At 37.8% G+C, this 26,566-nt stretch overlaps 2 protein-coding genes across 2 annotated transcripts in view; one reads left to right on the top strand and one right to left on the bottom strand.

Moving 5' to 3' along the window:
• arcn1b (archain 1b) overlaps positions 1-13,637 on the bottom strand; it is a 28,870-nt gene extending 15,233 nt beyond the window's left edge. Inside the window, exons 1-6 of the mRNA XM_077565731.1 lie at positions 13,440-13,637; positions 10,436-10,699; positions 9,110-9,289; positions 7,623-7,828; positions 7,339-7,500; positions 5,023-5,188 (exon numbers count right to left, since the gene is read on the bottom strand). Of these exons, the coding sequence (XP_077421857.1) occupies positions 5,023-5,188; positions 7,339-7,500; positions 7,623-7,828; positions 9,110-9,289; positions 10,436-10,699; positions 13,440-13,442 (981 nt within the window). The 5' untranslated portion in view covers positions 13,443-13,637. The remainder of the gene's footprint in view (positions 1-5,022; positions 5,189-7,338; positions 7,501-7,622; positions 7,829-9,109; positions 9,290-10,435; positions 10,700-13,439) is intronic.
• A 1,205-nt stretch (positions 13,638-14,842) lies between these two features.
• The window catches only part of LOC144052427 (porphobilinogen deaminase-like), a 14,578-nt gene continuing 2,854 nt past the window's right edge, over positions 14,843-26,566 (top strand). Inside the window, exons 1-13 of the mRNA XM_077566480.1 lie at positions 14,843-15,012; positions 15,986-16,039; positions 17,136-17,208; positions 17,677-17,726; positions 18,821-18,876; positions 19,158-19,235; positions 21,111-21,188; positions 21,262-21,337; positions 21,553-21,666; positions 22,900-22,938; positions 23,041-23,160; positions 24,896-24,949; positions 26,450-26,536. Coding sequence (XP_077422606.1) covers positions 14,989-15,012; positions 15,986-16,039; positions 17,136-17,208; positions 17,677-17,726; positions 18,821-18,876; positions 19,158-19,235; positions 21,111-21,188; positions 21,262-21,337; positions 21,553-21,666; positions 22,900-22,938; positions 23,041-23,160; positions 24,896-24,949; positions 26,450-26,536 — 903 coding nt within the window. The 5' untranslated portion in view covers positions 14,843-14,988. The remainder of the gene's footprint in view (positions 15,013-15,985; positions 16,040-17,135; positions 17,209-17,676; positions 17,727-18,820; positions 18,877-19,157; positions 19,236-21,110; positions 21,189-21,261; positions 21,338-21,552; positions 21,667-22,899; positions 22,939-23,040; positions 23,161-24,895; positions 24,950-26,449; positions 26,537-26,566) is intronic.

The raw sequence follows: 26,566 nt of genomic DNA, 5'->3' as shown, positions 1-26,566 counted from the left end.
TTTTATTTTTTTTCGCACGCATGCACGCACGCACACACACACGCACGCACACACGCACAAACACACATACAAAAAAAAAAAAAAAAAAAAAAGGGAGAACAATGATGATGACATTTCAAATGATCAATACTGAGATCTCCCAAGAAAAAAAAAAAAAAGAAATCACCATGTATACTTTTCGGTGTTTTGGATGGAAAAAAAATATTGATGGATGGTGTTAATTTCAAAACTATGTCAATCTTTAGCAATTGGTTGGAAATCCCCATTGCCTTAATCACTGCCTCGATGCGCTGTGGCATTCATTGCCTGGGGGTCCTGGAAGCCCAGGTTTTCTTCATGCTTGCCGTCAGCTTTGTTTTTGGGTCTGGTGGTCTTCATTTTCCTCTTGTAATATTGGATTATCAAAAACCGAGGCAGTGATTAAGGCAAAGGGATTCCCAACCAACTACTGAAGATTGACACATTGTTTTGAAAATACCATCTATTCAGCCATCTTTTTCCCCCATGCAAAACACTGGGAAGTATGCATGGTGATTTCTTCACAATATTCAAATTTTTTGAAATCCTGTTTTTGTGGGTTTTATGAGCTGGAAACCAAAATTATGTAAACATAAAATCACTTAAAAGTGTGGGCCCCAAATTTATGAAAGTGACTTTTTGAATGGAATTATGGACATTATTCAATTTTTCCAGGGTATTCTATTATTATTATTTTTATATAAATAGGATCAGAAAGTTAGAAATGCAAAAACGCTTTGTTTGAAAATAATAATAATAATAATAAGTGTGATAGATATGTCAAATGACATTTTCACAACGTAGAGTTCAAAACTAGCTAATACAAACCAAGTTTACTAGGGATTTAGGCAGGAAAGCTTGACACTTTTTTTCAGACTGATACCAGTACTCCACTTGAGTGGTCACCGATAAGTACTACAAGTACTTTTGATACATAAAATTCCCCTCCCCCAAAAAGCAAAACAAAACAATGACAGATAATTTTAAAGAAAGACCGAGATCAGGGGTGTTCAATTACTAATTCAGTTGGGCCAAATTTTCAAAACAAGAAATATAGCCAGACCAGACATTAGGTGCCCAGTAAACAGCTGATAACAAATTTTAAACCAATATGGATGAAAAGCATTCACTTTTTATTCATCTCCCTTTCAAATTTGGAAACATGGCAAAGGCATATCAAAAACAGCATAAAAACATACTTAAAGCTGTTATTGACCAGAACCACAGGTGTTTTTTTTTCACATTAATAAAAATACAGTAAAATAATTTTAATGCAAAAATACAATAAAATTCTGTAAATAATAATTTTGGTCACATCTTTCCTAGGCATACCTCAAAGTGCATAATATAATTTGACTCTGGTTATGTCTGAACTTGGAACATCACATTGTGTTTAAGCTCCCTGCTAAGTTTCACACACAAGACCATTTGATGCACGATACAGTGTAAGGACGTCATCAAGGGTGCAACAGCAAAGCAACGCTGCTCGGGATGGCGTCCCATCTGTCACAATCATGCACACACGCTCCATAACCAGACAGAAAAATGTTGAAAAAGTCTCAAAAACCACCTCGCCAGTTGTGTGTCTTTCTAATGGCATTAAGACAATTCCTCTTGGAAGCACATGTGGTAAAAAAAACAAACAGACAAATAAGCACAACTGTGCAGTAGTATCAGGTCTGGCTGTTGACTTATCTACTGCTTATGTGCATGACATTGAATTCATTCCACAGCGTTTCACTTTCAAAGAGGTCTGTAGGTAGAATTTCAACCCTGCGAATGATTAATGGGTAAACTGACGTTTTTTATATCGCCAATTTTGTTTCGAAGTGGAAAAGGACATCTTTTTTCCGCAGTTATATCGGCACTACTTCTGTTAGCACCACTAGTCAAGCTTCAAAACAACACTCAACAATGATGTAGGTATGGAGGAGTGTTGCATTCATGGTCTGAAACACTGCAGGAATTTCTGAAATCTTGGGAACTGGGATGTCCTTCAGGCGAGCTGGACCACTCGGGGGTTGGTTCTGGGGCACTAATTAAATAGACCTGACCTAGATGTTCCAATTAGCATTTCCTAAAAATTGCATGAAATTAATGGTAATTTTCCATTCTTTTCATTTCTAATGTCCAGTTCCTAATCGTCAAACTGCCATCAGCCGCTGTCGCAATACTGATGGCCTTGAAATGAATCGAACACAGCTATCTGGTATTGGCCCCCATCCACCCCTACATTTAACCCTATCAAGCCAAACGGATCATATACAAGACATTTTGAGCTCTCTATTTCATGAGTATAGATTTTTTCCCCCTTAAAACCCTGACGTACAGTATATGATCTGACATGCATTGCACGGATAATCCATTAGTGGACAGTATCACCCAACTGATGGCTTTTCCAGCGATCTTTCAAGATCTCCCCAAATGAGAAAGGAGAGACACCTATTCTTATGAAGAGTGGGAAGTGTTCTTTCTGATTTTTGGAAATACTAATATGTTTGATATGTCTGTTTATTATATTTTTGACAGTTATAAATGTAAATGTGAGTTTAAAGCATTGTGACCGGATGTATCAATTATGGCCAGTGTTGTTCAAGTTACTTTTCAAAAGTAAAGAGTTATAGTTAGTTACTTCTCTAAAAAAGTAACTAATTACTTTACTAGTTATTCAATTATATAATATCAAAAAGTAACTTCGTTAAGTTACTTTACTATATACAGTGCTGCTCAAAAGTTTGTGAACCTCCTGAGCAATTTGGACTTTCCAATTGTTTCAACCTGATTTTGTTGTTCAATCTGAACAATTATATTTTATATGAAATAACAGGTGTAGGTTTAGCATTTCAATGCATTGTCCTTTTTTTATTTTATTTATTTTTTAATCAATTGTGTAGACCAAACTTAATTAAAAATAGTTTTGGGTCAATTCATGTAGGTGCAAAAGTAAGTGAACCCTGAGCTGCATTGCTTAAAACAAGCAGTCAAGTAAGATCAGGTAGGACAAATTGGTAGCTAAACTAACCACTGAAATGGACCAATGAAATGAGAGGTTTGGCGAAGAAATTGTGCATCACTGACTGAAGCAGAGACAAAACCACATCACTTTAGTCTTACCAAGGTGAACCCATACAGGTCAGTCATGCTGAGAGGAAGAGAAATCTCAGGGGACCTCAGGAAGTGGATAGTGACAGCACATCACAGTGTTTCCCACAGATTTGAAATCTACTTGGGTGGGTGGACTCCGCCGTTGGGGATGGACGGGATGTGGGTCTCAGTCCTGTTACTACGTCTCCTCTAGCCTCACGATCCACAAGTGAGTGATGGCGAACTAATGTTACATGCGGTATATCCTGTCGCAACACTTTTTTTTCTTTTTAAATAGATTTTTAATAAATTTTCTTGAAAACTTCTTGGGTGGTGGCCAATTTACTTGGGTGGCCCACCCAAGTATTAACATGGTGTGGGAAACACTGACATATGTCTAGGGAAAGCTATAAAGTAATCTAAAAAAAATTGAGCTTCATCATTCCACTGCACAACTAGAGAACACTGAAAATTACTACAATCCTGCCTAGAAGTAGACGACCTTCTAAAATATCAGCAAGAACCACAAGAAAAATGATAAATAAGGTGAAAAGCCAACTAATATCACATCAAGGGATTTGCAGACCTCTTGCTGCATCGGGGACACATCGGGGCTAAACTACTACATAAAGTAGTGTATTGTTTCCTTTTTCCTCTCCTTTCTTTTTTATGTTTTATTGAACAACGTGCACTTACAGCAACAGACATCGTAAAAGTCACTTTGAAGTAGTGAAAGTCTACACAGTGTAGCTGAACAGATCACACCACATACTAAAGATACCAGATTGTTTTTTCCCACGCATCACCACCCTTTCCTTCCTTATCTCTGTGACTCAATGCAAGCACATCTCTCAGCCGCTGTGAAAAATAAAGATCGGCAAATGAACGCGGCGCTTGCTATCATTCCCGGAGGCTGGCGAACACAGCTTTACCAAGACTGGAAGGCAGCACCGTGTTATGCCACAATTTGTCAATGGATCGTGAATGCTTGGACGGACGCAAAAGCCAGCATAATTTCCGAGGACACGACAACAAGACTGACTCTGACAATGTGATGGAGCCTGGCGTGTTTGATGGAGAACTTGCCCAGTTGTTTGTTTCTGATACAGAAGATCATGAGGACTTTGAATTAGGATTGATCAAAAGCAACGCGAGTACATTGTTATATACTTCAAGTACAGCTGAACTCACTGTTTACATTGTCACTTCAACCAAAGTCAGTTTTATTCCGCTAGCTGCCTTTTTAAAAACATGCGCTAGCACTAGCATATGTTTTAGCGTAATAGCATGCTACCATATGTTTTGAGCGTGCGCCCAATAGTGCGGTGCGCCTTATGTGTGTGTTAAACACAGAGAAATAGCACCCGTAACTGTGCGTTATAATACGGTGTGCCTTATGGTCATGAAAAGACGGTAAGTAACTTGGGTAATGCTCGTACAATAACTATAGGGCCGTTATATAATGGGAAAATGTAAAGCGTTACGTTAGAAGTTACAGCAAAAAAAGTAGTTGTGTTATCTAACGTAGTTCGCACTGAATATGACACATATCAAAGGTCATATGACTTTCAGGAAGGAGTTGAGACAGGCTCTGGATAGTCAGATGGTGCTTCCAGATGACTGGACAACTACAGCAAATGTGATCAGGAAGACAGATAGGACAGTCCTTGGTGTGTCATATGTGGAAGTTGATTTTCAAAAAAAAAAAAAAAAAGTTTTGTTTGTTTGAAAGGACCAACAAATACTCCATTTACAAAGAATCAGAATTCTCTCTCATATTTCATGGTGCAAGCTTTATAGGGTTAAAAATATTTGACAACCAGAGCTCACATCCTCCAACAAAATATTTTTAGTATGAGTTACTTCCTCTGTAACAATGAATTTTCTCATGCGTGTGCCTGTATTTTGCAAAACACCTACTTGCAGCTGCAATCCTTTGCTGTCATTATTGAGAAGAACTAGGCGGATGCGTCCGTTCTTCTCATCTGTGACTCGGAGCGTCACCATGCCCAGCACCTCCATGTTCTGCAGCCCACCGTCACGACCGCAAGTGAGCGAAATCTTCTCCTCAACGCGAAGATGTACACTGTGGAGTGCAAACAAAATTAGAGAAGTGGTGTGCTAAATGTAGATGGCAGATACTTTGTTTTTTGGTAGCTAAAAAGAAAAGTTGTTGTGGAACTAGCTGTATAAATATTAAGATTACATTTTTAAACTGCTTTTCATGTCTTTCAGCAATAACACATTGTTCACAAACAATAACAACAAAAACATGCACACCAAAAATAGGGATGCGCGATAATATCGGCGACTGATAATTATCGGCAATTATCGACCATTTGACGTCTTACAGATACACCAGATAATAAAGAAATCCGCTGATAATAATAGACATGCCATGTTGGGCCATCTGTTGCGGTTGTGGCTCAAGTTGTGACCAACTCCTCAACCCCTCCATTCTCCTATGGTAGTGTCGCATATTTGTGATGTCATAATGCGCGCGACCTCGTGTTCACAGAAGACGCATCATTGCGACATGGCAAGCGCCATTGTGGGGTTTCTTTACTGTGTCTCTCTAAAATGTTACCCTCACAGTTTTTTGTTGCATTTTTAAAACAGAAACTCAAAATGAGTTACTGGTTGTCTTTGAAAAAGAGATATCAATCAAATTCAGTTTCATGGTGCTTTACACAATGTTTCAATGTAGCTATTTGTACATTGGACTTATAGTAGGACTCGAAAGTATATTAGTATTCAAGTTAATTTTGAAAACAATTATTCGACATCAGCACTTTCTAAATTAATGGTTTAACGGTATTGGTTGAAAATGGCATTATCGTGCTTCCCTACCAAAAAAGAACATTACTTAGCAGACCTGAAAAACAAGTAATGGGCATTTCATGGCACTTAAAGCTGTTTTCATCAAACACTTGTTTGTTGTTGGGTTAACAATCATCCTGTTTACATTTTATTGGATAGTTTGCTTGGATTTTTACTTTGCTGAAAACAAAAACTATTAACCAATTTGGACCTGAGGAAAAACTGCTATATTTAGTGAAAAGTCAAAGTAGACACACTTTATCAATAGTTTGTAAATGTATTAGCAATTTGCGCTCAATCACTCATTTAAAGCCCGTTTTAGGTTAAAAAATTAGGCAGTGCCGAAGCTAAATGACTGTAATACAACATAAACCCTGTAACATAACATTAATTAAAATGTATTATTCATCTTTGAAGGAATTATAGAGACACTTCATTTATGTACACCATTTGCAGCAGTTAATACATTATCTACAATTAATTTGATAATGTCATTTGTCATGTATATTTAAGAACTTTAAAAACGATTTTAAAAACATGGCCACCATGTTCACTGAGCCTGTCACTAGATAACAGTCACGAGTGTAAATGGACTCAACTACACACCGTGCACAGTGATAAAGAGCTACGCTGAATGGAATACATCTAGCGGTAAACCTGAAAGAATGAGGCTATATTGTTTCCAGCCAATACTAGGTAATATGTCTACAGAGTGAGATTCTACTTTTGATATGAAATATGCAGCACAGGATGGTCTTTTGATGGCACAAAATACACTTTGAAAAACGGGTGGAACAGGAGGTGCAGCTGACTGGTGCTGGTTCGCGAGCTACACATGCATGGACAATCCCAGAATTTGTATGTCGGTCCTACTACTTTGCGCACATGATCAAAAGATTGCTCCTTTTGTCCGGTGTCTCAGTCAGCGGCTTAAGTTATGAGCGCGGACTCCGCTGGCATTATGGACTTCACAAGGGATGGCGAAGGTTTGAGAGGAAGCACGAATCCTCCCACAGGCAGTTCAGCTCAGCTTTGACTTTTTGCTCGTTAAAACACTCAGCTCGGCGTTGGCGCTTAACGTCACCTGCATCACGTGTCCCATCTCAAACGGTTTTATTCCTTGTGACGGAAATGTTCACTGCACACAAGAGCATGCTTGGCTGTCCATGTCCACACAGGGGGCTCGACAAAACTTGCCCCAGAACGGACTAACCCATGTGTTGAAAAATGTTGACATAAAAGTGAAATATATAAATAAAAAAGGTGTGTATTTTTTAGCTCCTATGCGTTTTTTTGTAAGTGAAAATAATTCATTACTAATCGAGCCACGCGTACAACTAATGAAGTCTTCCTGTAATTAATATTTTGTAAAACCTTTGTTTTTTGTTTTTTTATGAATCTAAGATGAGTCCCAACCTCTCTACATTCACTGGCGGTGGTAGAACTTTGGAAACGTCTGATCCTCTCTTCCCAGAGGATGGCATGATGGTTTCTCCCTCAGACTTCAACTTGTCAACAAAGTTGTCCACCTCTTTCCCTTTAGCACCTAGCTTCAGCGCCTTACTTGGTCCACTTGGTCTGGAAACATGGAGAAAAAGTTTGTCAAAGAAACATCCCTTGACCATTTAAAAGACAAGACCAATGACAAGAAAAAAAGAGCAACTAGCACTGTCCAACTGTGGATTTGTTATTTTGTGTACCTGACAGGAGCTGGTGTGATCTTGGGCTTTTCAGGCTCTACGATGGTTTCCGTGATGATTGATCCTGAGGAGATGCCGGTCATGCCACCACTGCCAAAGCCACCAAAAGCTGGTCCCTTCTTGCCAGAACGTTCCGCATCCCTTCTAGCCTGCTGCAGCTCTTTGGCCTTTCTCCGCATTTCAGCCTTTGCTTCTCTTTCCTGGGTCTGTGGGTTGACAAAATATACACAATTTATATATTTTTCTATTATATACACTGTAGAAAGCTAAATAGTAAATCACTGAAACTGATGACTAAACGATTCTGTGAAATTAGCAATCAATGTACAATAGCATCAACAGAAAGAAATATACTGTACTGGCACAGTACCACGATTATCATGTGCACATTTTGAAGATCATGTAAGTACTGTAAGTGGGAGGGTTATTCTAATTAACATGCTAAATGTTAACAATTTGGCAGGGGGTTCACTTTTACCTGCCTTGGATGCTAAAGAGGTACCTTTGACAATTATTTTCATTCTTTGTAGTTTATAAAGCACAAAATGTACTCTAACATGAATTTAGACTTGAGAGAGTTTTATTTCCAGGCATCAGTCTATAAATTCAGATGATGGGCAATTTTGAAGAATTTTGTCAAAATCCCATTTCCTGTAAGACTTTGGCATTGCTAGACTGGGGGAAAAAAGTGTTGGATTTACATTAAAGCACATGGACAATGGTTTCTGGCCTTTTGTCAGTGTAGGTGTCAATTATTAGTGCATTACCTTCCTTCACCACATTTTTGTTCCTACTTCTGGCTGTTGCTATGAACTTAAATATGTACAAGTTTGGTTTGTTTTGATCTGGAGCCATTTAATTTCTTAGTAATAACTCCAGACCTGAGAATGAATTGATTGTCCATATGAACAACAAACTTGCACAGATCAACAATGGAGGGTAGAAAAGCCCAATGCTAAATTGAAGAGTTGAGAGTCGAGAAAAGATAAAACTCTCTACAACTTTTACGTGTACAAGTCAAGAAACTTATGACATAATAATCCCTAAACCATGGTACTCTCAAGACTCAAGAGTTTTACATATGCATTTTATTTTTTGTTTAATTATAAATTATGGTTACTATATCCGTCACGGTTAAAATTTGGGAATATTTTTTAATAATTTGTTTTATTGCCACTGTTTATTTCCCCCTTGTGCTGGGAATGTTTACATGTAGCTGTGTGTAATTAGTTTTAAGCAGACTGATTATTCTTGTGATTTAGATGATCAGACCACATTGCATGACCAATTTAGCGGAAATTTAAGAAACTGCAAAGGGTTTACATACTTTTTCCCCCAACTGCAACTGCATTTGCTGCATGCCACTCGCTATTTGTCTTTTTCTTTATATTGTGTGCAGACAGCTGATTGACATGTTGCACACCGAGAAAGCGTACAGTAGTATGAAGCCAGCCTGAAAAGGACCAGACCCAACTTGATGAACTCACCTCTCTGACAGCACGGAAAACCTTCTCTTCATGAGAGTCCATCTCTGTGAAGGTGCGGATTTGAGCCAGGTTGACATTCTCTCTGTAGCCGAGAGCCACAATCTCATCAAAGGCAAAGATCAGGTCAAAACAGTGCTCCGATATTTCACTCTCCTCCAAGACACGGCAGTATTCCGGGATCTGGACAGGCACAAAGAGGATTCTTGGCATCAGTATCTTGCATGACAAACATATCTTGAAAGAACACCAATCGGACGTTGTAAGTTGGAAAGCATCCGGGCGTCGGTATGCGCCATTTGACTATTGTAAAAATCACCGCCGTGACGTCAGATCCCGTTTGGGAGGATCAACATGTCGAATCAGCATCGGCCTGTCGTGACATTTGATCATTCTGATTGGCTGTTAGCCAGCGAATCAGCGCATGGGGTAAGAACAGGGCATGATGAATAGGGATAACAGTAAGGCTTTACAATACACGGACTTTCATATGAAAGTCCGTGTTACAATACCGCTCGTTTTGCACATTATCACCAATATGAATTAATAACTATATGATATATTACGCAACTGGATTAATCAGGTAGGATTTACTTTTATAGTACACGATACTCTGTAAAGAGCCCGTGGGTGTGCTTCGTGTGGGGATACATCATGGGTATGCTTTGTTTACGTTTTTATATACCGACCCCTAAGAGCTTTCCAGTTGCCTTTTTTTAACAATGAGAAATAGTGACTACCGGTGACGATGTATGGAGGGGGATTAGTTCTCACGCATGCGCAGAAGGTACTTGATAATTGACATCTGTAACTGTCTGTTGCGGTGTGTACTTCTGTCATTTATCTTTTTTTTCCCACCCTTCTGTCATTTATCTAATGCGACGTGCCGACGCCACAGCGTATAGGTGTTGGCCACATTTGGCCAACGACGGATTGGTGTGTCGAGGCCTTGCAAAACTTGCAGGACTCTGGCCCTCGAGGACAACAAGTGAGGAGGCCTGATACAGGCACTATATAAATAAATAAAACCAATATACTTATACAAAACCTACTGAATTAACGAAATAAAGCAAAGTAATGTTTTGTTTTTTCCCCAAATTGCAGCCTTGGCATGTTGAAAATTGCATTCTACTACATTGTGAAGCAGATATGAACTCAATCGGTCCTATTTAAAAGTGGCTTATGGATACTAGGAGTTCACACTGATGGATGTAGGTAATATTAATAGCCATACACCAGGTATAAAAAGTCAGTGTAGCGCAGAACATTTAAATTGATAGCGGGCATACGGCACTACAGCAGCATAATCACCAACAATGGAAGGCTTACCACACGAGAGAAGAGTCTAAGCGTTTCAAGGTCCTCGAGGATGTTGCTGTTCTTGGTGGTAATGAGAACCATGTACAACTTTTCCAGGGGCTGGTAGACATAACGGACACTATCCGTTTCCACAAAGGTATGCTGCTTCCCTGTGTTCATCAGTTTTGGAAAAGCAGCAAGAAGACCTTCAATTCGTGTCCGCGTCATTTCGACAAACTGACGGGAAACGATGGCTTTGCCAGCCTTGGTGCACACCGCCGCTGCCAACAGCACCTGAAGATGACACAGTGAGTCATACTGTATGTAACACACAACAATAAACATAGATTAAAGACTTTAAACTGCAATTGGGGCTCCAGACTGTGACCAATATGCTACCAAATTTATCATTGCTATGGACTGGCTCGCCCGTTCCCCAGACCTGAATTCAATTGTGCGCATCTAGGACATCATGTCTTGCTTCATTCACCAATGGCAATTTGCCCCACACTGTCCAGGAGCTGACGGATGCTTAATTTTGAGTGTGACACCAAATCCAGACCTCAATGGGTTAATAAGTTTGATTTCCATCGATAAATGTGTGATAAACTCTTCACTTTTTCAATGTTCTTGGGAGTCTGAGCTGTGGAGACACTGAAGGGAAAATACAAGCTGATCGGTGCAGTCACAGTTAAAAAGTCAGTGCTATTTGTAGGGCTGGACAATAAATCAAATTAACTTGATTAATCGGCATTTTGAAAATTGAATTGTTGAAAATTTGCTAAATCGTGAAATTGAATTTTGTTTCCTGGATTATTAAAAGCTGTTGTTCTTATGTTCTGTTACATCCAGATGTTACAGCAATTTCCCACAAGTGGCTAATGGATAGCTGGTTTACAACACATTTACAATAGCTACCAACTACTTAATTGTTGCAATTAAGCACAAACTATGAATGTTAGGTTTATGTTAAAACTGATTTAGAATCAATATACAGGGTTTTTCCTGTGTACAAAATTCAGAGGGGGCCACCTCCACCTCATTTGCTCGCCACCTCCAGCCTGAGCCACTGATATCGCTCAACACAGCATTCCAGCTGTGTTGATTGAGCTCGGCAGGAACGCATTTAACTGCAGTTACAGTGTTGCGCCATTATGCAGGCGCTATATCAACAGCAGTGCACCAGAAAATGCTTTACAGATAAAAATCACTTACAAAATGATTTGCTTTACAGTGACATTTCAACAATGTGCATTATGAGCACACATACACACACCATAATTATGAAACTACGATGACAACAAATGCGTGATTTCATCTCCGTTATCCCAGTGACAAGTTTAGCTGTTTTTATTCTTAATGTGATGTTTAAATAGTAAAATTGTGCATGGTTCACTGGTTTGTGACGGAAGGGTAACACTTTACTTATGTGAGCCAAAAAGCTGCTACCAGTTAGCTTCACCATATGTAGCAGACGCGAAGCACGCGGGAGCGAACCTACACGATTCATTTCACATATTTTGTTTTCTAAACGGCGTATTGCGCCAAAAAGGATTATCATGCCTGTCAAGGTTTATCAATGCAGCCCCGAGCAGATGAGCTGCTAGTGAAGTTTGCTTAAGTAAATTCCTGCTCGTTGGAAACCCCATCCCCTTCCATCTGCCATTCATGGGCACTGTGACTGAAGAAACATCATGAAGATTAATTTAACACTTCCTGCTGCACCTACAAAATAAAAGTGCCTACATTTAGAGCTGTGAGGACAGCCTTATTGTGACAAGGTGCAACAACAGTGCAAGTCCATGAAACTGTGTGCATATGACATTTTTGTCTGTCAACGAGCACACGTCTATGCAAGCTGATTTGCCAAATGAGAACTTTCATTACTTCCTCCTACTTTTCAGCCAATCAATTGAGCCGTATTTTCCCCCCATTTATAGATAGTATTCAAATTTTATAATGTCAAATTGGACATCGTGAGAGTCAAATTGGACATCGTGAGAGCCAAGTTGACGATAATATCAATGACGATGATTATCACCCAACCCTGCCGATACCTGGTATCTGTAGTCACCCATCATAGTCAGGGTGATACCACCTCTGCCTCAATTTGAGCCAGGAAAAACCCTACTATACATTATTATTGTCTGAACATTTTGCACAGGAATTATTTTTTAATAAATGAAACCTTTAAAATCGACGTTTGTTGGGTTTATTGGATTAAAATGTTAATTGCCCTGAATGATTTGGGGGGGGGGGATTACATTTTTGGGTCATATCGCCCAACCTTAGCTATTTGTACTCATCTGGGCATTGACGGAGCATGCATTATATAGAAAAGGCTTTAATATTAACATTTTAAATCCCACATGGCACCTTTACTAAAAATACTTTATTTATTCAGATCTAGATCCGTGTTGTTTTGATGTTCTGTACAAAATGTTGACTCAAATTGTAAGACAGCTGGGACGAGAAACATTCAAACCTAATGAGAGAGTATATCAAACCATCTGTTACTTCCTAAATGGGGAATTGCCTGTATTGGGTGGCTGTATAAACGGTCAAAATCCACTTTCAAATGAAACCGTTTGACATATTCGAGTTTACACATAGGTTATTTAATAGCTCAACGGTATACTACGAAACGACGATAAATACATCAATTAGACATGACAATAAACGTATATATTGTCCAATTCATGTGATGTTGTGGATGCACACTGACAGCAGGTAATGTTAGCAATGCTCTTGCTACGGACAGGAGCGAGCTGGTTCACGTCAGCACTGCCTGCACACAAATGTGTCGCCCATTCAGACACAACACTCACTTTCAATGACTGGAATTAAACTCGCGTCATCAATTACTGCTCTACGAAAACAACCGGAGTGTCACGAAAAAAGTTGGTAACATAATTTCAATTTCGGAGACCTGACTGTTATCGCGCATTAGCCAGCTACCTGCTTAGCCTATGTTTTGAAGCACTAGGCCCAACGAAACGGATTTAACTTTCTGGATCTGACCTTTATTACTCACCATGTTTGTCTCTCTTTCTATAGAATGACGACCTTCAGTTTCTTCTTTTTAGGTTAGGTTCTTTTAGTCACTACGAATAGGCAAGGTACGACGGTATCGCTCACTCGAAGATGTGCTTGTTAGCTTGCCTAGCGTCAATATGGCAGCAATGCAGAGCCACGTCTCCACCGGAAGTACCGCGCCAGATCAGCCCACACTGCAAACCTATGACGTGTTGCATTTAAGTGCTCACGTGATTCTTTACTCTAAGCGTTAAAACAAACAAAAAAGTCCCAAATTAATTTCGAACTGATGTCACTCACTTAGTTGTATCATACATTTATTACACATACATTATACAGCGTTCTACGTTTTTAGCTGTGAACTTCAAATTACCTATTGTAAAGGCCTTTAATTAATCATTCTGTCCAGACGAGTGCCATTTGAGTCCACAACGTTTGATATTGATAGTGTATAAGGCACACAAAAATTGTGCCAAAGAGTGTTTCTAAAGATAAAGATTTTAATTTCATTGTTGTTTTTAACATTAAAAATGAGTTAAATGAATTAAAAAATAAAATAAAATAAATGTAAACAATTTTTTTAGTGTGACATACTAACTTTTATGAGTAGATGGCCATTTCACATGTCCGTATTGACCAACATAACATTTGCATCCAAAATATCACCAAATACATTTAAGATTTTTATCAAACCTTAATTATTTCTACGAGTATAAGTGTGTCACTGATTCTATAAAATATATTTATTACAAATAAAAACGTTACTTTTAGTAGAAATTGTATTATTTGTGCGCATCCCTCAGTTTGTCTTACCGCCCTTACTTACTAGTTTTGTCTATAAATTACTGAAATCACAAAAACAAAGTGACATCATTTGAACCTCAGGAGGCAGCCAGGACAAAAGAAGGCAAGTTTTTACATTCTTTTTTTCGTTTTTTTTTTCATGCTAGATAAGGTCTTTCAACCTAACTACCCCGTCACGCAATATTTATAGGGAAAACTGTAAAATAATAATAATAAAAAGTTCACTTGTAATGTAAAGAAAATGATATTTTCAATTGAAAGTATACTTTAGGTCAGGAACTTGACCACATGGAGAACAATGGTCATTTTAGTGTGAACTTTGGCACCCAGTCACGTTTTATTGGGATGGGGTGGTTCATCTTCAACACACCCACAAAATTATGTCAAAATGATGTAATACTGTAGTTTCAGACACACATTACATTACATTACAAGATTACATTTTGCAGCACATAAAACCCCAAAATTTTATATTTCGTCAAAGTTAAGTTATGTAAACTACATGTGTTGCAACTTGCACCTCAAGTCATCTAGGACTACAGCGAACCAATCAGTAGAGCGTTGTGTATGAGTGAAACACGGAACACGGAAATGACCTCGAGACTCTTCAATGACGTCACATTCCTCGGTCAAGAGGAGCTATGTTAAAATGAGCGCCGGACTTTTCAAGGATTTCCCCTCCTAATTGATTCTAAGCGCGGCGCAGTTTTACCAAAATCAACACAGATAACTGGGCCAACACCATGACGGAGGAAGCAAACTCTGCGGTAAGCTTTCAATGAATCCCCATACCCCGACACGTTATTTTATTTTTTTTCCCATGTAGAGGGAATCTATCAAAGCAAGAGTTTAATTGATTATGTGTTACCACTATCATGTTTTGACTGCACATTGAATGTTGAATCTTGAACCACGCGTGAAGCACATTTATTGCTGGATGCAAGCGGACAAACACCATTTCCGCATAAGGTTGGCAGGCGGCGTTCCAATTGGCCAATGTTGATGTCTGTCATTGTATACAAGCTCAGCATTGGATCTTGAAATCCTGAGGCGTTGCCTGACGAACATTGGCAGCGGATTGTGAAGAGTTTGAATATATGTCGTTTACCTGGCTTGAATAACACCAAATGAAAACTGTAGCGAACAACTATAAAGTGTTTATGTACGTAATACCTGGACTGACCTATCTAATCTTACTTGACGTGCTATTAAGATTTACGCCAAAAATAATAAACTTTGTCCTACAGGTTAGGTTTATTGTAAAGGTAAATGATGGACAGCTAATGCATCTGAGTAAGACCATTTTTTTTTCAAGGGTAAGTCAACCGGCTGCTTCGTGTTGTAGTAGCTAGTAGTAACTGAAGCTTTATTTATTAATAAGAATCGGACCACACCTTATACACTGAGCTGCCCCTCCCTGCTTCGTATAACGGACTCAATGCTGATGCTGCTTATCTCTTGGCAACAGGGGATGAATTGGGGCGGAGGTCCTGTGAATGAGGGCTTGTCTTCTTAAAAATAAGACTACTGTTCAGTATCTTGAGGCTGTATGACTTCAGCACAGGTCCCTACTACAACACAGCAGGCAGACACAATAGCTTCTACAGTTCACAAACTGAGTTATGGAGGAAGGACTGTTCAAGTATATCACGGTGAAGTCAGATTCTGGTTTACAGATGAGGTGCATTGACGCAACATCATAGGAGCCGTGTGAGTGCTTATACTTTGTTTTTGTTGTAGAATGGCGATGGGAAAGTCAGCCGCCTCATCCGGATTGGAACCCGCAAGAGTCAGGTACAGTATTGCATATATTGGGTTATCTATTTAACTATGAAAAGTCTTTTGAGTATTTATGTGATATCCAGTTTAGGATTCATGGACTTGTGTACCCTCTTTGTCCTTACTTGTAAGACAATTCAGCATACTAGTAAAATGACTAGGGCACACAAATAGAATAACTGTGTCTCACCAGTAATATTTTTTTCTCTCAATATTAGTGCCACTTTTGACCTATTAATACGCAATTTTACCTCCTTTGTAAACTACTGTGCGGCACCAGTAACACTACTATACCTAGTAGACATGTCATACACTAGTACAGGTGTGGCTAAGTTTGGTCCCCGAGAGCCACTGTCCAGCCTGTGTTCCATGTTTGTCTCCACTAACACACTTGATTTATGATCAGGATCGTTATCAGGCTTCTGCAAAGCTTGCTGATGAGCTGATCATTAGATTCAGTTGCGCTGAAGTAGGGAGACATGGAAAACAGGCTGGATAGTGGCTCTCCAGGACCGAACCTGGCCACCCCTGCACTAGTAGCATTCTTATCAATGATATCGAATGAATGTTCAAACAAATTAAAGCTATTTGAGCATGTATTCCATATCCTTAAAAAAAAAGAAGACGTTTACTATCAATAGCAGAATGTAGTTGTCAATTAGTGCAGTTCAACTGAATATCAAGGATTTCAATTAAATGCTCAAATGGTTTTGAGCATTTGATTCTGCTCTACTCTAAATTTCAAACTTGGAAACAACTTTACTGATGCACAACCACCAGTAGATTACATCATTGCCCCATTTATATGAGTTAAACACAGTTTGAGAGTCCATGGGACAAATTGCTGCATTTTGTGCGACCTACATTTTTCTACTGTAAAGGCAGAAAGGAGAGCGTCTATTCTGTAATTTGGCAAATTTGGTGTATATATAACTTTTGAACCCAATATCCTGTGGGTATTGAAAATTTAGAAATTTTCTAAATGGATGGCTTAATTTTTGGTTTTCCATTCTAGGTGGCAGTCACGCAAACACTAACGCTGTGCACTGTTTTAATATCTTGCAAGTCTATGTTGCATTTAAAACTAATTCAAAGCATTGTGTTTGTGCAGTTGGCTCGCATTCAGACTGACAGTGTAGCAGAAAAACTTAAAGAGCTGCACCCTGACATCCTTCTGGAAATTGGTAAGAATCAACACTTGTTACATTTTCTGTCTTCATGAATTTTATTCATTTAATTTGATCCTGCCCAAAAGGTTTTTGATTATTTTCTTTACAACGTGATCAGGCCTGTGAAAAAAGTTTTGGTGTTGATGAGGATGGTATAATTGATTAGCCTTTATTGGTATTTTTAGATGATTCATATTATTCAAATTTTTTTCTTCATCATTATTATGGTTATTATTTATTCAGCAATGAATGTTTGTTGCAAAATGATGGCAAATTGTCGCAATGAACTTCTTGGCTACGTCACCTCTTGCCCATTTTTAGCTGTTAGTAGGCTGTAGCTCACCTGCGACCCAAACGAGGACAACAGTACTGTGTAAAAAATGGTTGAATGGACAGATGGATTCACCATTCATGACTATTGAGTGTTATTCACCTATTTTTATTTACTTTTATTTTTTAGTCATGCTGTCTTCTCTCTTTCAGTGGCCATGTCAACAATTGGGGACAAAATTCTTGACACAGCTTTATCGAAGGTGCAGTAAGGCTTGTTTGTCATCAGTGTGCACATTATAAAGTACCCATTTGGGATCTGTTAAGAAATTGGACGACTTGAGCTACTGGACTAATAACTCGCGTGTTTTGTCACGTGCTGCCTCTAAGGCAAGTGACATGTTAACATTAACAGTCATACAAGTTGTTTAGAAATGTCTAATTTACTTCTAATTAATTAATAAAATTAAACTTTATTTCTAACATACTTTCTGAAAAATGCACCCAACTTAATCTTGAGCCACTTCATCATACAAGACAATGACTCAAAACTAGAGATAGCCCAATATGTTTTTTTCAAAGTCGACACAATACCGATTATAGTAGCCAATGAGGTTGATAACTGATATTTGGAGCCGATATTCAATTCAATTAAAATATATATTTTATTCGTTAAAAAAAAGAAAGAAATATAGGGGACAGAAAGAAGTAAAGCTTTTAACTGCCCTTGATCAACACGAAAAAATGATCAACACAAAATAAATGACAGAAAGCAGTCAAGACTCTTTCAATGTAACAATTAAGCAAAAATAATTAAACGGCATGACCTTGTGCTGTATATATTTTTCCAATAATTGTGCTTTTATACATAAAAAAAAATACAAATAGACTGAGATGATTTAGTTTTATAATCAGTTTGTTCCCAAAACTGACACCTTGAGTTGAAATACATCGTTCTTTTTGTTTTGTTATGTATTTAGGTTTGGAAAAAATATTTGTTCCTCTTAATTATTTTGTACTCAATTTCCCTTTAAAAAAAAAGGTAACATTTCATGATGGGCTTTGTACATTATAATAAGGCGATTAAACTCCATCAATTCACAAAAATAATAAAAGTTTTTATTTGTATAAATATTGCATAAAGATAAAGTAATAAAAAAAAGAAGAGTCTGATACCGATATTTGTAATGCCAAATATTGACGCTGATAAATGTACTGCCAAAACAACAAAAGACGTTGTCAGGGGCAAAAAGTGCCAAAACAAAGGAATTGACCTTGCCATTCCAATCCTTTTGGAGGGGACTGTATATGGTGACTATTCGAGCGAAATCAGAAACAATATTTTTGTTCAATACAGATTGGAGAAAAGAGTTTGTTCACCAAAGAGTTGGAGATTGCACTGGAGAAGAATATGTGAGTAACACTGGCCAACTCAACCCTGGTGTCTCTTACAGGTCACCCAATGGCCCGCACAAAGCGGAAACATGCAGTCGATCATACTACCATACTGTCTGAATGACGTTTCAAAGTAGCTTGTGGATGAATGAGAAACACTGAAGCTGCAAAGTCTTTCTTTTTAGCCACATCTCGGGATGAAGCAGAAATCTTCAAAGCATGCTGACACTTGTGAATGCTTGTATTATTCCACAAGGAGATGAAGCATGTCCTCATGATCACATGACTGTGTCCCGCAGGGTGGATCTGGTCGTCCATTCATTGAAGGACCTTCCCACCACTCTGCCTCCAGGATTCATCATCGCAGCTGTGCTCAAGTGAGTAGCACCTCCTCTCATAGTGTGTGTCATTCCTTGAGACACTTCAAGTAACCTAACCGTAGTTCAGCAGCAGTAAGAGTTGGTGTTGTTTAGTCTAGAGCTGTCAAAATTAATTGATTAATTGATTATCAAACTAATCAACAACTAATTTAACTTATTGACTAGCAGCCATTTTCACTGAAGCAACCCCCTTCGCTCCTGGCTGTTTTACTGGATGTTGACTGATTTTGCAAGGCCCACAGAGTATTGTGTTCTATTGCTATAAAAACATGGAACCTACCAAAAGAAAGATTAGAGTCTCTTCTTTCATTAGGAAAAAAAGAGCCTATTTGTTTCTGTTTTACAGCAATTAGCATTAGAATATAGCTAAGTTTAATCATTATTCACAAATCTGTTTAAAACTGGGGAAAGAGATTTTTGCAACATTGCCCTGGTTGATCTCTTATACTCTGCTGCCACCTGCTGGCCGTTTTTCTAATTGCTATCATTGCTTCACCCGTTCGCTGCAGTTCAGAGGCTGCACCAACGCCTTCTGTATGCTCTAGCATTAAAAAACATAAAACATGTATAAGTACATACTTGGGAGCATGGTAATATTTAAAACAGAACATATTTTCACGTTTTTGGGAGCAAATGAGTTAATAATCAAGTAATTGTTCTGAGCCATTTTTTTTAAATTTAAAATTGTCCAAATCCTCTGATTTCAGCATATCAGCAGTAATTGTTCATTGATTTATGTACTCCTTGAAAGAAGACTGATTATTTTCTGTGTTTAATCAAAATAAGACATATGCAAACAACTGTTTTTACTTTGGGAAACATTGACCTAATCAGTAACATAGTACAACATCAATCGATTCTAAAAGATATTTGATAGCAACAGCGCTAGTTTATTCGACCCTACTGCCCTAAAAAGATATCAACTGATAGAGAAAAAAGTACTCTTTGATAACTAAATAAAACGTTAATTCTGCCGGGTTTTGAATTTATGCAATATGTTTTTCCAATTCTTTTGCAGTTGTATTTTCCACAAAAATGTATATTGAATGTATGTTGAATTATAGTAAAGTAGTAGTTTGTTTGGTAGAATTTTGTGAAGTTGTCGACGTGAACACTTAAAAGTTAGTTAACAACTCAAATTGAAGTACAGTAATTTTTGGACTACAAGGCACACCTGACTATAAGCCGCGCTAGCTAAATTTGGGGAATACTCGAGTTTGTTACACATATAAGCCGCACCCGACTGTAAGCCACATGTGTTTTAATGTTTACCCACCGGGTTCCCGGTACTTTCTTTTCCATAATGAGGGTGCAAATTGTCTCGCTCTCGTTCTCTCTCCTACTGCATTTGAGCTCACTTGGTTTGTTTTGCTTTGCCTGACGTTCTTGCGCTTCCTTTATAGTGCGGCCCTTGTGATCTGATGAATAAGCCACACCTTTGTATTAGCTGCAGGGTCAAATGCAAGTGAAAAACGTAGTGGCTTGTAGTCCAGAAATTACTGTAGACAAATGAACTGCCTTCCTGATTAATTCATGGTTCATTTGCCTTTATTTCAGTGTAAACCTAACCTAGATCAAAACATTTACTTTGTGTATATTAAATTTGATACAGTTTATTGCAATACAGATGAATTTATTGGTTGTTTGTTAAAAAAATAATTGGGAAGAGAACCTTGGGAAAAAAAGTGCATATTAATTGCAATTGCAATAATGAGGGGCGTAAAAAAAAAATCACAATTTGATTATTTTTCACAACTGTTCGGCTCTAAGAAGTAGCCATCGTTTTGTTTTTGTTTTTTTGTTTTGTTTTTAACAACCTTTGCAAAATTAAAGTTTGGCGATTCCACTGTACTTATGTGTTGTGTCTTTCAGGAGAGAGAACCCTCATGATGCTGTAGTACTACATCCAAAACATGCTGGGAAAGCGTTGGAGTCTCTCCCAGAAAAAAGGTACCGGTACGCCCCACTCACTGAAAGCAGCTCGCTAACAACAAACAACTTCATGCTGTTTTTTCCCGTGCAGTGTGATTGGCACCAGTTCGCTGCGTCGTACTGCTCAGTTGAAGAGGAGATTCCCCCACTTGGAGTTTAAAGATATCGTATCCTTTTTCAGGATTAGTTTGAGCATTTCAATTGTGTACACTTACTACAAGTCATCTCAAATAGAACCACAGTCATAAACATGTTGATAGATTAGGATTTATCAATCAAAATAAAATCTAACATGAATTGTATCTGATGTACCTAATGTATTGGCCAGGAAGGGATTGATTGTACAGCTTTGGAGCTGTGTTTCCTAAGCTGTCCCCTCCAGCGTGGAAACTTGAACACGAGGCTAAAGAAACTGGACGAAAAGGAGGATTTTGCTGCCATCATCCTTGCTGCTGCTGGTCTAAAGAGGATGGGTTGGGAAAACCGAATCAGCCAGGTTCCATTTTTTTTATTTTTTTTTATCATATCTAGTCGTCTCTATTACAGCACTAGTACAGCGAGTCAGTTATCTGTGGCGCATTAGGGTTCCATAGGAGACCATCAAGTGTGCTGTGGAAAATGATCCAATTTTACTTCATTGATCTGAAAATTATTTACTGCAAATAATGTATTTTTGTACAACTATCTATGTCAGCGACGTATAGTGATAGGCAGAACAATCCACAGGCATAACAAGTTCTTCCAATTGATGGCAGGTAGATAATTAACCTGTGCTTCCACTTTTGAGACCTCTTTACGATGGCGTATTAGGGCAACGTTTCATTTTTTTTCAGAGGGGACGGGGGAAGTAATATTCAGAGAAAAAAACTTGTGACTTTATAAAGTGGCAAATATGCACACAAAAAAACTCATACATTTACGAGAAATACACATAGCATAGCTATAGTCTAATCATTAGTGGTGGTCATTCGTTGGTGGTTAATGGGAGACTTTATAAAATGAAATGGCAGAATGGAGGCAGATTCATTCTTAATTTCATCTTTACTCGTCATACACAGCAGTCAGAGCGACAACACTTCCTGATTCCCTATCAGCTGACTCCCTATCAGCTGACTAACACTAATTAATCAGAAGCTAGCATACTTTAGGTAAATGCAAGAGAATGTCAGAGAGCAGCAGATTCGTCACATCAACTTAGATACTTGTACAAAAAAAATTAAATTATAGCAATTACTATCTCCTTATGTGGAAACCCGACCGAAAACATCTGAGTAGTACGCTACGTGTATTTCTCACAAATTTTGCCAATTTGGCACTTCATAAAGTCATACATTTTAAACTTTATGAAATAGAAAATTTAGGAGTTGTTTTCCCGCAAAAATTTGCCACTTTAAAAAGTAACAAATTCAGGGGGGTTTCCTCGCAAATTTGCCACTTTATAACCTCGCCAATTTGCCACTTTATAAAGTCGCAAATTTAGGATTTTTTTTGTGCAAATTTGTCACTTTATAAAGTCACAAGTTTTTTTTCTCTAAATATGGCCCCCACCCTCTAAAAATATATATTTAGACGTAGCCCTAATACACCGTTGTACCTTTTTGTTTGGTAGTCTGTAGTTTTTCCATGAGATTTGTTATAATTTATTGTAATCTGTACTTTGGCTCATTAAAGGTTGTGAAACACTCATTCTAGTAATCTGTCATCTAACATATCATCTGTCCTCCGCTAGATCCTGGAGCCCGATGATTGCATGTATGCTGTTGGACAGGTAGCAACAATGATTGCTTTATTCTTGAGTTCTGTGGAAAACCACTAGTTGTCATGGCAATGTTTTTCATTTATTTATTTATATGTGTCTTTTTTTCCTCAGGGCGCTCTGGCCGTGGAGGTTCGAGCCAAAGACACGGACATCCTGGAGATGTTGTCTGTGCTAAATGACACGGACACTGTGCTGCGCTGCATAGCTGAGAGAGCTTTTCTCAGGCACCTGGTATGGATGAGCTATTACCACACACACGCACACAAACTAACTTAACTTTTTACCCAATACATTAAAAAAATACTGTTAGTTTTTAAACATTTATTGAGGTACATTTTATTGAACCTTTAAGTGCAAATCTTTTCAATTGTATGATTTTAGGAAACGACTGTTTAATTGGCCGGCCCATTAAATTGGCTGATTATGGCTAATATATACTTTAACTTTGTTTTCCCAAATGCTGAATATATAATGAAATTTGTTGATAAGGTCATTTTATGGATCTGTGATTCAAAACAAATCAACCAACAATGCTTAATTGGGCAATGCAATTTGTGCAAGTCATTAACATGGATGTCACTATTTTACACACAACCTATAGTCACCGTCTATTGAAAAAATAAAATAGAATAATAATATAGTGCAGCATAAATAAAACATAAATGTGTTAAATATGACACATTCAACTACAGGTAAAACAAACACACATAAGAGGACGGATGTCCTTATAACTTCATTAATTCAATGCATTTCACCACACAATGCATTCTGGTAGTCGAAAATCAAATTATTTTTTTGAACAACATTTTTACAGTTGAACCCCGTGCTATGTATGGGCTGGCCTGCGAATAGCGAAAGTACACGTATATGTGACACCTGGTGAAATGCGTTGGAGGGGGGAAAAAGTCATTATATTTATTAGATATATATATTCTCAAATTGATCGGGCGATTAATTGGTATATGTTTTTTTTTTCTGCCAAAGCTCAGCATCTGCATCGGTTTAAAAAAACAAACAATCGGTAAGCTCCTAATTATTATATAAATTCCATTTTGTAAGCCCACTGTTAAAGTTGTTATTTAAGCAGTGGCTTGCAAAACCATAATAATATGAAATCTACCATTTTAGGAATACAGTCGACCCCTGCTTTTCACGACATGTGAAAAACTGCCTATATTGTAATTGATGTCTGTTGAAATGCAATAGAAGGAAGAATTATTATTATTTTTATTCTTTTAGATTCAAAAGATTCTTCCAAAATATGCTAGTTAACATTCAAGATGCCTTTCGATGAAAACGGGGGGGAAATTCCACCTTACACTTCAAATGATCTTTTAAAAATCGAAAGGAAAAACTCCTTTAACATGCCAGTGCGCGGGTGTGGAATTGTGAGTATGCAATGGTCGACTGTAAAAACAAACAAAATTTTTCTAGTTTTTGATGAATACTTAGGCCTGCTTTGCTACTATATTTTAATGAACTTGACAGTGGTACTACTTGGCACAAGTACTTTTCGGTGCTACCTCGTGTCAACAGTTTTAAGAACCACTGGTCTTAAGGAAGCGCCTCTACTGACTTCAAATAGTTCCCTTGGCACCAGATGGCGACAAAGCACTGCATTTATATCTTTGGCCTGAATAAAACAACAGCTATGTGATCATTTCAGCCAATACCAGGATTGATTCCAAAAAACATGTAAGAATGCTGAACCATCAATGGGATTAAGCATGATTTAAACTTTCCTTTTTTTGTTGTTGTTGAGAGAGCTCAGTATTGTTCATTCGGTAATCTTACCGATTCAACATGTCATCATCATTGCTCTAGTAAATAATGCTTCAGATGAAATCTCATCAGAGTATTTTCAGATTATGTGTGATCATGTGCCACTTTTGAGGCGTGAAGCTTCAGAGTTTGTGCTGGGCATCGACGTCCTTGTGCAGTTTGCTGATGAAAGTGTCATTTGCAGGAGGGAGGCTGCAGTGTTCCCGTGGCTGTGCACACACAAGTGAAAGACTCGCAGGTACGTCATCATGTGATTCACCATCTAAACGTTTGACAACACGTTCTTTTGCAATTTACTATGACTTTACTAGAACAATGGCTACAACATTCTACTCAAGTAGAACAGTAGATATGCAAATGTCAAAAAATAATTTATACACTGAATTATTAAAGAAACAAACATGAAATATAACTTTGTATAGCCGCAATAATGACTTTCAAGAGATTTACAACAAATATTTCTTGATTTTATTTAATTGTTTAAAAATTTTGAGGTATGGTTTACAATTTATAAAAAACAAATAGTCACCAAATAAACCAGACTTTTGTTGTAAATTGGCCTTGGTGTGAAATAATATTTTTGTGGGTTAATTAATTTGTATAATGAAGTACTGCACTGAAATAAATGATACATTTATGTACGATATTACGTTATAATTTTTTTTGTTTGCACCCTGGCCATCAACATTGGAATGACCCCCCCTTCCTCCCCCAAAAAAGCACATTTCATGAATTGAAATCAGTTTACAATCTACATATTCTATACCAGTGTTCTGCAACCTACGCCTCTGGAGCCATATGTGGCTCTTTAGTCTCTTTCCTGTGGATCTGTTAAAAATTTGATGTTTTTTTTTTCTCCACATTTTTTTTTTTAGATAAAATATTAAAAATCTGAAAATTACCATAAAATCATGTCTTTGGAATAATTAAAAAAAATAGTCAGAAACTTGTTTTTTTTTTAAAGGAAGAAAACATTCAAAAAGTAACTATGAAATGTCCGAAAACAAAAGAACAAATCATGATAATTACCATAAATTATTCAAAAAATTGCCAGAAATGTCCGAAAATTGATTTAAGTGAAGGCTGTAAAGAAAATGTCCATAAAATGTCCAAAAACAAAAGAAGAAATCCCGAAAATTACCATAAAATATCCACAAAATTTGGAAAATCTATAGCAAAAAAACCCAGAAAAAATTACAAGAAAATAGCCATAAAATGTCCCAAAATTATGAAGAGGCAGAAAATTACCATATTTCCATAAAATTGCCAAAAATGTCATAAATTTGACATAAGGGCAGAAAAGTATAAACGTGTGTAAAACAAGTATGAAAAATGACCCATAAAAAAAGATTGCAAATTGGATGCTGCTGTCCTATTTTTGTTTTCTGGTGCAGCTCTAATTAGCTCTTGGGCCCTCAGTACATTAGACGAACCCTAACACAATGTTTCCTTCATTGCAATGTTTTGCGGCTCCAGACAGATTTTTTGGTTATGTATTTGACCTAAAATAGCTCTATTGTCAGTACATGTTGCTGACCCCTGTTCTTTACCAATACAATTTCATTTCAGTTTTATTTCAAGGTGCAGTTTTTCATTCGTCACCAAGTTGGTGTTTTTTCACAGATAAGAAATGGCCTCTGCCTGCCAGGCAATAATGGAGACAAGTGTCATTTGTTTGGTTATGGCAAGCGGATCCACATTTCGAAAACGTTACTCATTTGGTCTCGTGTGTGCACAGCTTTACTTGACGGGTGCCGTGTACAGCTTGGACGGTTCCGACTTTCTGAAGGACACAATGCAGACCAGCATCGCTACTGCCCTTAAGGTAACATGGACGTCATTAGACCTACTGGAT

This window comes from Vanacampus margaritifer, chromosome 5 (assembly GCF_051991255.1).
Source record: "Vanacampus margaritifer isolate UIUO_Vmar chromosome 5, RoL_Vmar_1.0, whole genome shotgun sequence".
Lineage (NCBI taxonomy): Eukaryota > Metazoa > Chordata > Actinopteri > Syngnathiformes > Syngnathidae > Vanacampus > Vanacampus margaritifer.
The sequence above is the reverse complement of the archived record's forward strand: the minus strand, read 5'-3'. Positions and strand labels throughout refer to the sequence as shown.